The sequence below is a fragment of the Hibiscus syriacus genome, unplaced genomic scaffold (genome assembly GCF_006381635.1).
Source record: "Hibiscus syriacus cultivar Baekdansim isolate YM2019G1 unplaced genomic scaffold, ASM638163v2 tig00111754_pilon, whole genome shotgun sequence".
Lineage (NCBI taxonomy): Eukaryota > Viridiplantae > Streptophyta > Magnoliopsida > Malvales > Malvaceae > Hibiscus > Hibiscus syriacus.
The window spans coordinates 856,645-872,242 of NW_024063169.1; the positions used below are offsets into that span (position 1 = coordinate 856,645).

Consider the following 15,598-nt stretch of genomic DNA (forward strand, 5'->3'; position numbering starts at 1 on the left):
TTATTTCCTCCAATTGCTTACACCCAACAACACTGAGCTCTTGTAAATTTGGCGGCACACAGTTTGGGGAGAACACTTTTTCATATTCCCACAATCAAACAAATGAAGAGTTGTAAGAGATGAAAAGGAAAGTGAGAAGCGGATAAACCTGGAGAAAAGCGGGTATTCTTCACTGCAATCAACATTGCATTCCTCAATAACCAATCCCTCAATGTCACGTGGAAGCACAATCTGGTAGTTATATTCAGAAAACGTATAAAAGTTTGCATCTCCCACGTAGATCATGTATTCACGAGGCTCTTCTCGGCCACGACAAGCTTCGAGATACATATTTAAGTTGTGCCAGTCATAAAACCTCCCTTCAAGAGTTCCCTGCAGTTTCTTCAATCCACCCACCTCCTTTCCATTTATCAGAGTTCCACCTACGATCAATTCATGAAGACAACAGAATCTTGAAAGTACTCCATTCGGGATTTCCTTGATCTTTGTTCCTCGAAGATTCAACTTCTTTAAAACTCCAAGATTTAACGACGATGGAACACTCCCTAAATCTTCACAATAAGCAAGCAACAATGAAGTGAGGTTCTTCAAATTTGATAAGGAATGCGGAAGACTCTTGATAGGATTGGAGGAAAGATCAAGAGTCTTGAGCTCATTCGTATCATCGAAGAAGCTTTCTGGAATACTTTCTATACGACAACCACACAACAACAATGTGTGAGCCCGGGACACTTCGACAAGGAAATTGGAAGACTCTTGATAGGATTCCAGGAAAGATCAGAACCCTAAGCCCATGCATATGCTTGAAGAACCCTTCAGGAAGACTCGCTATATCACAATCAGACAACAACAATGTTGTGAGTCTGGGGCACTTCGACGGTGACATTTCCAAGGGTATGTATAACCGCCGATTCCCCATCAACGAAACTTTCTCTAGATCTTTGCTCCATTCTTGAACATCTGGTACCTTTTTCAACATCATTCCAGCTTTTACCAAGAATCGAGATTTTGCAATACGCAATGCCATGTCCCTTAAAAGATCATGCATCTTTACACGTCTTGCATGTTTTCCTTCAGAAAAAACTTCCAACAAACAATTGCTGATGAGTCTATTCATTATTGCACGACCATTGTCATACTCTGCCTGTATGCTATCCATTTCTTCCACTAGCCCTTCTCCGATCCAAAGTTGAATAAGACCTTTTTCTTCAATTTCCTCATCTTCTCGATATAATGCACAACTGAGGAAACATTCTTGAAGTTTTGGATTCTTTAAACGATCATAACTAAATTGCAATGGTTGGAACACTTCTTCTTCGAATCCATTAACACTCTTTTTGCGTAGACTTAATTCTTTTAGTGCATTCCTCCATTCTGAAATGTCATCAATGCCCTTCATACAAGAAGCTATAGTAATTATTCCCAAGGGCAAACCTGCACAACGGTTAGCAATTGATCTTGCAATTGGTTCCACCTCTGGAATATTGAGAATATCACAGCCCACCTTCTCTAAGAACAACTCCCATGCTGCTTCTTCCATCAGAGGCTTCACTTTAATAATTCTACAACCCATTTGTCGACACACATCTTCTTTTCTTGTTGTCAACACTAATTTAGCCCCATTTGACGGCTCAGGCATTCCTATTCTCTCAAGTGAAACCTTCTCCCATAGGTCATCCAAGATCATCACAAACCTACCCTTCCGAGATAATTTTTCTAAGAGCTTCCCCGCCCTTGTAGTTTCATCTTCATCACCCTTAAATTCTACACCAATTTTACTAGCAATGTCTGTCTGCAGTTTACCAATACTCATCTCGTTGGATACAGTGATCCAAATCACAGTATCGAATTTCCCCGTCTCTTTTAAGAGTTGGTTGTTTATAACCTTCATGATGCTTGTTTCCCCACGCCACCCATGCCCCAAACTCCAATCTTTTGAACCCCATCATCCATCAAGCACTGCCAAATCTCTTCAACACAGGCCTTTACAGCTTCACCTGATAAATTTGTTGTCGATAAAACTTGTCCGATCCATTGAGGATTGTCAACCACCAAACCCCCATGAAATCTACCCTGTTGAGTAATAAGTTCTTCAACTTCCTTTATACCCTTTGACACATCTTCTCTGTGAGATCCACGTGTAAAAGCATTGCTTTCACCAATTCTTCCCTCAAGGTCTTGCACTTCGCCATCGACTCTTTCAACATTTTTCAACCATATCTGGACTTCCGCCTTGAGTTTCTTTCTCGGCTGCAACTCTGATCTCATTATAGATTCTGTGTCTTCCTTCAAACCATTCAATTCCTCCAATTTCCTTTTAAGGTCCTTCATATCCGGATCAACACTTTTATAATTGTCATACTGTTTACCTGCCACATTCAGAACAAAGTCCATGGCTGCAAGTCACAAGCAATATGTTAGAAACTAAATAATAACGCATCATTAGGTGAATGTATCTAAACATGACTAAAAATATAACTTCATTTTATTCTTAAAATGTTTAAGAAACTATAAAGATGTAAATCAAGATATTTCCCCTCTCACGAATAATCAAATTAAATTAAACAGAAATTTAAGAGAGTGAAATTTCAAAATTTCAAGGCATAAAATTAAATCATGAATAAAAAATACAAAAAAAATCTGAATTATAAGATACTTTTTGGGTACATGGCTGTCTATAAACAAAATTTAAGAATAAATTTAAGGTCTATTGACATAATGAATAATCAAATGTTTTTTTTTTCTTTATAGTTGACAAAAAAATTAACAATCTAATGCAAAATTGATATAATTGTAAACTAAAAGTGATGTTACAATAATTAAACAATTTATAAGGGTATTTTAAAATGATTTAACAGAATACTTTTAGTCCAATTAATCAAAATTATATTTAATTTACATTTTAATAAAAATCTATATTTCTTTTAATGAAAAATTAAAATACTAAACGAAAACTAAAAGTTAAATTCTAACCATAAGGAAATTATCATAAACAAGAAAAAGGAAATATAATCTTAAAATAATATAAAGGAAATAATTTTAATTAAACATTTTATGAGAGTATTTTAAAAGAATTCAAAAAAATATTAACATTTTAGAAAACAAATCCTAAATAATTTGTAGGGTGACCACCAATATTTCGATTTAACTAATCAGAGACCACTCAACTATTTAAATGTTTCAATCAAGTCACTCTTCGTTAACTTTTAATTGGAGAGGCCACGTTGTAGTTAAAAACTTGGTATAATTGCATATTTGGTACTCAACTTTTATATTCTATCAATTTAGTTATAATATAATTCAATTAAAATAAATTTAATCTCTAATTAGATGATGACTTGAGCCACTACCTGATTAGAGTATATTTTCTTAATTTTTATTTATTTAATTCAATGAATTTTTCATCGAATAAGGTGTTGACATGTCCCTATTAAAGAGAGAAAATAAACGGGAGGAATGCATTAGGGGGCATCAAACCTAGGACATTAAAAAGCCAAGCACGCCTGAACCTCTCAGCTAAGCCTCCCATTTGGTTCTATATTACAACATTTTTTATGTAACTTATTTCAATTAATGATAGGAAAAATGAAGTGAAAATAATATCAAGAAGATTCAAACCTGAGATTGTAAGCATGGATGAACCAATCATAAATATTAAGCTAAATCACATATTTAAAGAAAAAAATTTAGTATCTTATATATTATATTTGTACACAAAATTTATCTATCTCAAATATTTTTTTGATAGAAAAATAAAAAAATAAAAATATTCAGATGATATTTAACTTTTAATATTTTTATATTTTTAAACAAAATAAGTTTAATATTTTATTTTCAAAACCAAATGCAATATTTTTTATATTTTTAAAAGAAATTCATGAAATAATTCATTTCATATAAAAATAAAAATATTTTTCTATATTAAAAAAAGCTTTATATTTTTAATATTTTAAAACAATTATATTAAATGCAAGATTCAAAATATAAAAAAATTAAAAATAAATAGTAAACTTATTTTACTTTGTTTAAAATATAAAATATTAAAAATAAATAAATAACATTTGTTTATATGAAGGCTACTGCGGGAATAAATTATATAAAGGCTACTGCGGTGCCTCAGTTTGATTCCTCCCTTGGATTATCTCGTCTTTTACTTTTTTTTCTTTAATTGAGAAGTGACATGTGTCATTATCTTATTGGATAAAAAAATTATTAACTTAAATAAATAAAAATTAAGAAAATATCATCTAATCTAGTAGTTCTAAATATAAAAAGGAATCTATTCTACAGCCGTTTATGAGCATTGAAGAAGAAAAAAGTTGAAATTCCATAAATACCCCTTTTGAGAAGTTTGTTCGAAGACGATGATCGGAGAGAAGCAGCTGATGAAGAAAACGGCCAAATGAAGTTCCTTGGTTTGCAGAAGAGCCGCTATTCACTCACCTGAACTTAAACTAAGCTCACAGAGGAAATTTCTAGGAAAATATGAGGAAGCTCCGCTGCAACCACTTTAAAGAAATGCAAATAGAAGCTCTGTTTGAAATTATTGCCCTCTGCTGCTTTTAATGTCGTGTTGGATTGGGTCCTACCTGTCTGAAAATAATGTGGAATCCGTAGAGCCTGACATTATTGACTAATGAAATCTCTCTTCTTTTTCTAATTTTCTATGGCACAACGATGTTCATGCATGTGCTTTGGAAGCGGTTCCGCTTTAAAATGATTACATTATTAATAAAATAGTTTTTATATTTTTTTATATTTTAAAACAATTATATTTAATGCAAGATTCAAAAAGTATTTAAAAAACATCGAATTCAGTTTTAAAAATAAAATATTAAACTTATTTTACTTTGTTTAAAAATATAAAAATATTAAAAAAATAAATATCATTTGTTTATATGAATATAGAAACAAATACCAAAAATCTTCTTTAAATATGTGATTTGACTGCGTGGTTATGATTTTTTTCATCTATGCTTACAGTTCCATATTTGAATCTCTTTGTTAGCATTTTCATTTCATTTTTTTTCATTACATGGAATAAGTTATATAAAGACTTCTATGGTGTCTCAGTTCGATTCCTCCTTCGGTTTATCTCGCCTTTTATTTTTTTTCTTTTTAATTGAGCGGTGATATATATCATCATCTTATTAGATAGAAAATTTCCGGTAGGTCTAAATATGAAAAGGAATCTATTCTACAGCCGTTTATGAGCTTTGAAAAAAAACAATGTTTAAATTTCATAAATACCTCTTTTGAGAAGGTTGTTCGAAGACGATGATCGGAGAGAAGCAGCTGATGAAGAAAACGGCCAAATGAAGTTGCTTGGTTTGCAGAAGAGCCGCTATTCACGCCCTAAATTTAAACTAAGCTTCACCTACAACACACAGGAAATTTCTGGGAAAATATGAGGAAGCTCCGCTGCAACCACTTCAAAGAAATGCAAATAAAAGCTTGGATTGAAATTATTGCCCTCTGCTGCTTTTAATTTCGTGTGGGGTAGGTCCTACCTGTCTGAAATAATGTTGGATCCGTAGAGCCTGACATAATCGACAATGAAATCTCTCTTCTTTTTCTAATTTTCTATGACACTCAACGATGTTCATGCATCTGCTTTGGAAGCGGCCCCGCTTTAAAAGATTACATGGGGTTTTTCAGTTCTTAATCCTGTCTTATGGTAATTGCTTGATGAAACTTGTGCATCTTAATCATGATGAGACCAGAATATGAAAGTATTTGAATTAATTTTCAAAAAATGTCAAAAATAAAAAAAGACCCAAATCAAAAACCAATGTCAGGATCTTTGAAAGCAATAACATTGAAATAATTTACCATCAACCATGAAATTTCTCAGTGTCAACTTCTTCAAAAACTCATTTAAGTCTCGCAGCTAATAACCTCGCCAGAACTGTGTAAGCGTAAGGTGAAATTACCATAGTAGTCCTTGTACTAAGCGGTATATTGCATTTTGGTTCTACTAAAAAAAGGACTAAATTTTTTTTGTCTTGAATAAATTAGTCCCTCCGTTCAAATTTTTTGTCATCCCACAGTTAAATGCTAACTTGACAGAAAAAGGGCTTATTAAATAATTGGTCATTGTATTTGATATTTTCTCTTAAATTAATACTTTTACTTTTTGTTTGATACCGAATTTTAATTCCACCAATTATTTTGATATATTTTTTATATCACTGTCGAACCCTATAACATGTCAACATCAAATTTTAAAAGATGACATCATTCAAATATTTTTTTAAAGAAAATAAAAATTAGTATATATATATAACATCTACTTGTAGAACATAATATTACTAATTAAGAGTATAAATGAATAAAATATTTGATGAATTATTCGTATAACATTCATTTTTTAAATTAATTTGATGAGATAAATAAAATTTTTATGTTCATTTAATAAACGAACAAACAAATGTGTTCAATTCATTTATGTTCATAAACAAGTTCGTTTATGTTCATGAACCAACTCGTTTAGAATATTGTTTACTTTTTATTTTTCTTTATATTTTAAATATTGGTGAATGTAGGGACAAAATTAAACACATGATGAAATTTGAAGTTTAAACTATGAAACTTAAGGAGTTTGAATACTAGTGATATAATTGTACCATTTTTAGCTTACAAATGAACATATTCGTGAAAATTGAATGAATATGTTCGTGAACATATAAACGAACATATTCTCAAACGCTAAAAGAATGAACAATAAAACTTTAAAAAATAAGTAAACGAACATAAACACGATATTGAAAATTTAAACGAACATGAACCAAACATAAATATTTTTAAAATAAAAAAACAAATATAAACATAACTTTATTCATTCAAATTAGAATTTTTTATATCCCTAAATATTACTTCATAATTGCACTTTTCAATTTCAAATAATTATTAATCCAATAATTGTCCTTATCTAATGAAGAGATTTTAGTTAGGTGGCGGAAATCCCAATATCCGATCAAATCCAAATCAAAGTCGTAATGATATTAACTTGGCGCCACGTGAATAATCGGTCAACGAAAAGGCCACGTCACGTTGTATCACATTATTTAGTTAGGTTTTAGCAACTCTTCCACCATCCTACAACATTAATAAATGCCCTTTCAACATTAAAATAGTTTGGGTAAAATACACTCATATTATAGTGTATTTATAGTGTATTGTTTTGTTGAGTTTATCAATTTTTAAAAGTTATAAAATAATTTTTTAATTACATAACGTTGTTTTGTTGAGTCTCTCGACTAATAAAATTATAAAATGGTCATTTAACTAATCATATGTTTTAAACTTATCATTTTTTGATTAAAAAATAAAGGTCGTCTGAGATGGAAGATAATATGTTGACTGAGATATGATAGTCGTTTGAGATTCTAGAATTAGATTTTAACATATCCCAATCAACATGTTAACGTCCAACTCATGTTTTTCTCAATTTTTTAACAAAAAATAAAAAAATCTAAAAAATCTAAAAATTTTAAGAGGATAATTATCTCCACCCATCCTCATCGATACATCCTGCATTAGAACGCAGATGCTGCTTTGTGGGACGATGCTCGTCGTTATCCTACTGTGAACCCTGAAGCTTTGTTTTAGCTTTAGTCTGGTTTTCTTTCTCTGTCAATAAAGAAAAAACAATCATTTGATTTTTATTTTTGGCCAGCATACTAATCACATGGTTGAATTTTTTTTTTAATTTTTTTATCCATTTAATTGTAACTTTAGGCAAAATATTAATAACTTATTTACTAAATAAACGACTAATCATAAAAAGGGAGTTTTGAAACTTTAAAAATAATTTAAATCTTATTATGTATATGAATTTGATTATAATAATAATAACGTAAATTTCCAATCCTTTATTGATGAATAAGAAAACTTATTTTACTATTAAATCTAATCAATTGAAATTTATATCAATATAAAACAAACTAAAATAAAATTTAAATCATGATCAAATAAAAATTAAAATCTTTTATGTTCTATAAAATATATCATACCAGAAAGAATATAAAAAGAAACTCAAACAAATAACTCAAAAAAAATAAAATAAAAGATACAGTAAAACACTCCCATAAAAATAAGGATAAGCATCATCAACATTGACATAATAATATGGAAAATTCTTTCTAGGAAAATATGAGGAAGCTTCGCTGCAACCACTTTAAAGAAATGCAAATTCAGCTTGGTTTGAAATTATTGCCCTTTACTGCTTTTAAAGTTGTGTTGGGTTGGGTCCTACCTGTCTGAAAATAATGTTGGATCCGTAGAGCCTGACAGGCTGCCATTATTGGCTAATGAAATCTCTCTTCTTTTTCTAATTTTCTATGGCACAACGATGTTCATGCATCTGCTTTGGAAGCGGTCCCGCTTTAAATGATTACATTATTGAATTAATTTTCAGAAAATGTCAAAAATAAAAAATACCCAAATCGAAAACCAATGTCAGGATCTTTGAAAAGATGGAAGCAATAACATTGAAATAATTTAGCATCAAGCATGAAATTTCTCAGGAATTATGAGAATCAAAACAAACAGAGAGTTAGAGATTGAAGTTACCTGATAATTCTGTTTGCCACGGAAGAAAAAACACGAAACCACCATGGAAAGGGATCAACAATTTTCCCAGAAGGGAAAGCTGGAGAAAGCGCCAAGTTGAAAGAAGGAAGCTGCCATGGAAGACTCCCAAATGGAAAGAAAGGACCAACTTTAGTATTTGTTAAAAGAATCTCAATTATTTATCAATAAATATTAAATATTTGAATAAATTACATCATTCTTCACTGAATTATATTTTCTCTCATATTTTACTCAGTTTACCTTATTCACAAACGTCATGATTTAAACTTATAAATAGGAATGACAATGGGTCGGGTTTTGCTCGCCCCGTCCCCGAACCCATCCCCGTCCCCGACCCGATCCCCGATAGGTTTTTTATCGGGGCGTTCCGTCGGAGATTTTTTTTGCCCCGTCCCCGAACCCGACCCGAAATATTATACCCAAACTCGAACCTGAATCCAAACCCGAAAATATTTTATATATAATTAATATAAAAATATAAAATATTATATATATATAATCGGGGCTAATCAGGGCGGGGCGAGGCGGGGATACCTTGCCCCGAACCCGAACCCGACCCGAAAAATCCCGAAAAAAATCCCCGAACCCGACCCCGACCCAAAATCATTCAACCCGACCCGACCCGACCCGAACTTGACCGGGTTTCGAGTTCCCCGTCAGGTTCGGGTCATACTGTCATCCCTATTTATAAATTTTGGTTTGTTTTAGTACATGAACTTTTATTTTTTAAAATTATATTTAACATTTAGTTTTTATTTCATTTTAGTATTCCACCGTTAAAAGTTTAACGGACAGGCTGACATGATATAGCTCCTGTGGAGGGACGACCAATCTGAACGGTGGACTGCGAGAGAATGACGAGTCGACCAACATAGTACAGTTTCAGGCTCATCGGACTGTGACAATGAATATCGGATGATGAATAAATGAAAGAGTTCATCATCAATTTATGGAACATATTCTCAAACGCTAAAAGAATGAACAATAATACTTTCGAAAATAAATAAACGAACATAAATACGATATTAAAAATTTAAACGAATATAAATCAAACATGAACATTTTTAAAATTAAATAAACGAAGGAAACAGTCTTGAATAAGACCAAAGTTGAATAAGACCAAAGTTGAATAAGACCTTCCTCAATTTCCTCATCTTCTGGATATAATGCACAACTGAGGGAGCAGTCTTGACGATTTGGATTCTTTAAACGATCATAACTAAATTGTAATTGTTGGAACACTTCATCTTCGAATCCATTAACACTCTTTTTGCGTAGACTTAATTCATTTAGTGCATTCCTCCATTCCGAGATGTCATCAATGCCCTTCATACAAGAGGCTATAGTAATTATTCCCAAGGGCAAACCTGCACAACGCTTAGCAATTGACCTTGCAATTGGTTCCACCCCTCGAATATTGAGAATATCATGACCCACCTTCTCCAAGGACAGCCTCCAGGCCTCTTCTTCCGTTAGAGGCTTCACTTTAATTACTCTACAGCCCACTTGTCGACACACATCGGCTGATCTTGTTGTCAACACTAATTTACTCCCAACAGACGGTTCAGGGATTCTTACTATAAGAATCAAGAGAATTTTGTTGAGGTGTTTCTACACAAGAGAATTGATGCAATATTCCCAAACTAGCAAACAACTCAGTAAATTTCAACTCGAGTGCATTATCAGACCTAAAACGCTTAACATCAAAATCAAATTGTCGTTTTGCCATAGAAATAAACCCAGGTATTATTGAACTAACATCATATTTGTGTTGTAACAAATAAACCCAAGTAGATCTCGAAAAATCATCGACCAAAGTAAGAAACAAAGTCTGATTCGAATGTGTTTTATGCTTATAAGGCCCTATATGTCACAATGAATTAGTTCAAAAGGTTGCTTAGCATGAGAACATGAAATAGGAAAAGATAATCTTTGTTGCTTAGCCAAAGGACAAACTTGACAAGGATCTCTTGCATTTACAGTTTTTAGAGATAAAATATCTTTAAGAAGATGTAAAACATGAGAACTAAGATGGCCTAGTTTATTATGACAAACAATGAACAAATCATTAGACACAATATTACATGGAAAACTAGATGCACAAGAAGACATCTGCAACAAGTAGAGTCCTTGAAACAGCTCACCCTTCCCAATCACTCGATGAAGGTCCTGGATCAAACAATTTGTTTTGCAAAACAACACACTGAAATCAAAATCACTTATCAAGGCACTGACTGATAGTAGATTTAATCGAAAATATGGTACAAACAATACACCATGCAAAACAAAATCTGGAGAAAAATCTGACTGTTCCCGCAAATTTGACAGGAATTGTAGACTGATCAGGCAAGGTAACTGAACATCTTGTGATAGCAAATAAATATTCGAAAAGAGATTTGGAATAACAGACATGTCGTGAAGCTCTAGAATCCATAATCCAACAATCCGACTTTCCAAGAGATAAATTGTTCATATAAGGTAAAAGCTTACCTTGCATGACAGTATTTATAGACGTGGAAGGAACGTCCAAAGATGAAGCATTTTGAAGCTGAGATGTAAGGATAGCAATTAATTGCTGGCATTGTTGAGGAGTGAAAGTATCACTACTCGAAGAAGAATCTTGTTGAGAAACCACCGAATTTGTGTGAACCACTTGAGAACCTTTACTACGAGCAGTTGAAGAATTCGAAGATGATATTTTGGAATTATAACCCGGTGGATAACCATGCAATTTGTAACATATATCCTTTGTGTGACCAAGAATGTTACAATAATTGCATAAAGGCTTGTTCTTGCGATTACCAGATTGAGTCTTGATAGCAAAAGTAGGCTCAGAAATGGGATGAGGAGTCTGCACATTTCTTTGATTTTCTTCTTGAAGAATCAAAGAAAACAACTTGGAAACCAGCAGTAGAGGATCCATGAAAAGAATTTGCCCTCGTACATGAGAAAAAGACTCATTTAAACCCATTAAAAGTTGAATGATGTGCTCTTGTTGTTGTTCATTAATCATGCGTTGTAGACCTCCACAAGTGCAATGAAGACAACTGCAAAACTGTTTGAGTGAAAACAATTCATCCCAAATGATTTTTAATTGAGTATAATAGGTAATCACTGACATTTGATCTTGCACAAGCTCACACAACTGTTTCTTTAACTGAAAAAAGTGTGGTTCATTCGATTGTTGAAAACTATCAATCAATTCTTTCCATATCTCTGCTGTTGTGGTATGATAAAGCACGCTTGAAGCAATATCTTTGGAAATTGAATTCAGAATCCAAAAATTCACCAAATTATTGGCTTGAGTCCAAGCATTGAACTGATCTACCATGGACGGATCAGGAGTTGCAATGGAACCACCAACAAATCCGAGTTTGTTCTTGGAAGAGAGAGAAAGCACATCGAATGTTTCCAGCTATGAAAGTTGTCGTTGGATAGCAGTTGAGTTACCAAAACCACACCGAGATTATCGGACTGATGCAAATAATAGAGATTACCCCCATTTTCGAAGTTATTACTCAACGAAGTAGCCATGATGAAGGGTGAAAAAGAGACAAAACTTCTGCTACCATATAAAAATCAAGAAAGCAATGAAAGTATACAATGCTTGTCTTTCATATATTGAGAAATAATGATACACCAAGTTGTTTATACAAGAACTATGAACTAACTACCAAAGATCAACAAAAAAAACTAACAATTAACCTAATCTAACAAATTGTTAACATATTAATAAATAATACATCCTAATACCTACCTTATTAAGGGAAACTTTCTCCATAAATCGTCCAAGATCATCACAAACCTACTCTTTGCAACAATGTTTCAAAGAGCATCCCTGCCCTTGTTTTTTCATCTTCATCACCGGAAAATTCTACTCCAATTTTACTCGCAATGTCTTTCTGCAGTTTAGCAATACTCATCTCCTTGGATACAGTGATCCAAACCACAATATCGAAGTTCCCCGTCTCTTTTAAGAGTTGGTTGTTTATAACCTTCATGATGCTTGTTTTCCCCACGCCACCCATCCCCCTAAGTCCAAGCTTTGGAACCTCATCATCCATCAAGCACTGCCAAATCTCTTCAACACAGGCCTTTACAGCTTCACCTGATAAACTTGTTGTCAACAAAACTTGTCCGATCCATTGAGGATTGTCAACCACCCAATCTCCATGAAACTTACCATGTTGAATAATAAGTTCATAGACTTCCTTTATACTCTTTAAGACATCTTCTCCGCGAAATCCACGTGTAAGAGCATTGCTTTCACCCACTCTGTCATCAAGGTCTTGGACTTCGCCATTGATTCTTTCATCATTTTCCAACCATATCTGGACTTCCGCCTTGAGTCTCTTTCTTGGCTGCAGCTCTGTTCTCATTATAGATTCTGTGTCTTCCTTCAAACCATTCAATTCCTTTAATTTCTTTTTAAGATCCTTCATACGCTGATCAAAGTTCAAGTGATTGGCCCGGTATTTATCAATCTTATTCAGAAAATAAGCCATGGCTGCAAGTCACAAGCAATTTGTAAGAAACTACTTAATAATGCATCATCAGGTGAATGTATCTAAACATGGCTAAAAAAATAACTTCATTTTGCTCCACAAGATGTAAATAAAGAAGTTTCGCGCACTCACGGATAAACAAATTGAATCAATAGAACATAGATAAATAGAATCAATCCCTTATATCTTAGAAGTTGAAATCAAGAACACACACTAGTTATCATTTGATTTTTCAATGCAATAGCACTATTTTCTGTTTAAGATACATTTTTCATAGCATGAAAAAGAATCAAAATCTCAGTTTAGATGCTAGGATAATCTTTCTGTTGCAGTTTATATGTTCAATTGACTGAAAGAAGAATAAAAATGTTGAAATTCAATAATACCTGCTCGGAGATATTGGGGACCAAATCAAAGAAAACTGACAATGGAACTCTGTGAAAAGATAAAGAAGGTTGGGTCTAACGACTTTTATTGTTTTCACTTCCATTTTCTTCTTCTTTATATTTAGTAATAATTTCTTTTTTATTGCTCTCCCGGTTTTAAAGCTTTACCTCTATTAATCCAGACCGAACCACATCACACACCTGGTGTGTAAGTTTCCCAACAAGAATTTCTTGCATACACAAGGACTCAAACTCGAGACCTTGCTTAAATGATATCAAGTTACTTACCACTTGATATATATAATAATAATTTTATAGTGCAAGTAGAAAGAAAAGAAAAAGCAAAGTATGTTGGGTTAGGTGCAATGACGCTAATTTTAAGAAAATTAAATTAAAGCCTAGTTTTGTTGTTTATTATTGTATTCTTATATTTGGTCGTATATGATTAGGGGGTAAATGAGTCGAGTCGAGCTCGAGTATTGTTGAGCTCGATTCGACTCGAAAATTCGCGAGCTTAAAATTTTTAAGTTTGATTTGAACTCGAAATCCTGAACTGAAGCTCATGAGCAGCTCGAAAAGATTCGAAATGAAAAAAAATCTTAAACTTAACAAGATTGAATCCTCAAACTCGAACTTAAACATTAAATAAATGAAAGTCTTATTGTATTTTTAAAAAAAAATCAACACATAAATGTAAATATTATTAATTATTTATTTTTTAAAAAAATAAAATCTTAACATATTATATTTTCGAGCCGCTCATAAGTTTTTTAAGTTGAGTATCAAATAGCTCGTTTCGGCTCGTTCAGAATTCAAGTCGAGCTCGAGTTCGAGTCGAGTCCATTCGATCCGAGTATTTATCGAGCTTTTACAGAATCGATCTCGAGTAGCTCGCGATCTGTCTCGTCTCAACAAAAAATCAAACTGTTTTGTAACTTTTAATAGTCGAGAGACTCAACAAAAGCAATGTTCTATAGTCAGAGGACTATTTTATAACTTTTAATAATCGAGAGACTTAACAAAATAATACTCTATAGTAGGAGGACATTATGTACTTTACCCAAATAGTTTTATTACCATATAATCATATTTATCATAATTGAAATCAAACTGTTGATAATTATTTGAAGATATATTTTCATTAAATAATAGTTTTAGTTGATTCTCAATTACATTGATGTTACATGCAACATCAAAATCATGTGATTTTTGGCCATGTTAGAGGTCCAAATTGTGACTCGTTGATGGTGTCGCACATTATATATTTATTAACTCGAATTAAAATTAAAAAATTTTGTGCATATCTTGTGAGAATAATAGTGTGGAAATTGCTTTGATATGAATGGTTTGGACACAGCTTTTTGGCCTCCACATCTTTCATATAGCACTATAGAATCAGATACGAACACATGATTTTATGTTAGGAGACAAATATATAAAATTTTAGAGGGAAATAAATTTATAATTTTTTAGAAGATAAAAATAAATTATTGATAGAAAGTTGATAAAAAAATAAAATAAAAAATCTAAAAATTTTAAGAGGATAATTATCTCCACCCGTCCTCATCGATACATCATGCATTAGAACGCAGATGCTGCTTTGTGGGACGATGCTCGTCGTGATCCTACTGTGAACCCTGAAGCTTTGTTTTAGCTTTAGTCTGGTTTTCTTTCTCTTTCAATAAAGAAAAAACAATCATTTGATTTTTATTTTTGGCCACCATACTAATCACATGGTTGAATTTGTTATTAATTTATTTTATCCATTTTATTGTAACTTTAGGCAAAATAGACCCTAATTAATAACTTATTTTACTAAATAAAAGATTAATGATAAAAAGGGAGTTTTGAAATAAAAAAAAATGAAATTAAATCTTATTATGTATATGAATTTGATTATAATAATAATAATAATGTAAATTTCCAATCTTTTATTGATAAATAAGAAAACTTATTTTACTATTAAAAGATTTAACATTTAAAAATTTAATCAATGACTATTTTATAGGAAAAGGAATTATTTTGTTGTTTTTTTTAAAACATTAGTGATTATTTTGTTATTTTTGAAACTTCAATAGGAAAAAGAAAAACTTACTTGTACTTCAATGACTA

General features: G+C 32.1%; 1 protein-coding gene and 1 pseudogene across 1 annotated transcript; both read right to left on the reverse strand.

The window, feature by feature from the left end:
- Positions 1-717, reverse strand: LOC120169177 (the record flags this gene model as incomplete). Its single annotated transcript, XM_039177389.1, has 1 exon — positions 1-717. A coding segment is annotated over one exon (717 nt), but the record flags the coding sequence as incomplete, so codon positions are not given.
- A 10-nt stretch (positions 718-727) lies between these two features.
- Positions 728-5,455, reverse strand: LOC120169178 (annotated as a pseudogene).
- Positions 5,456-15,598: the final 10,143 nt, after the last annotated feature.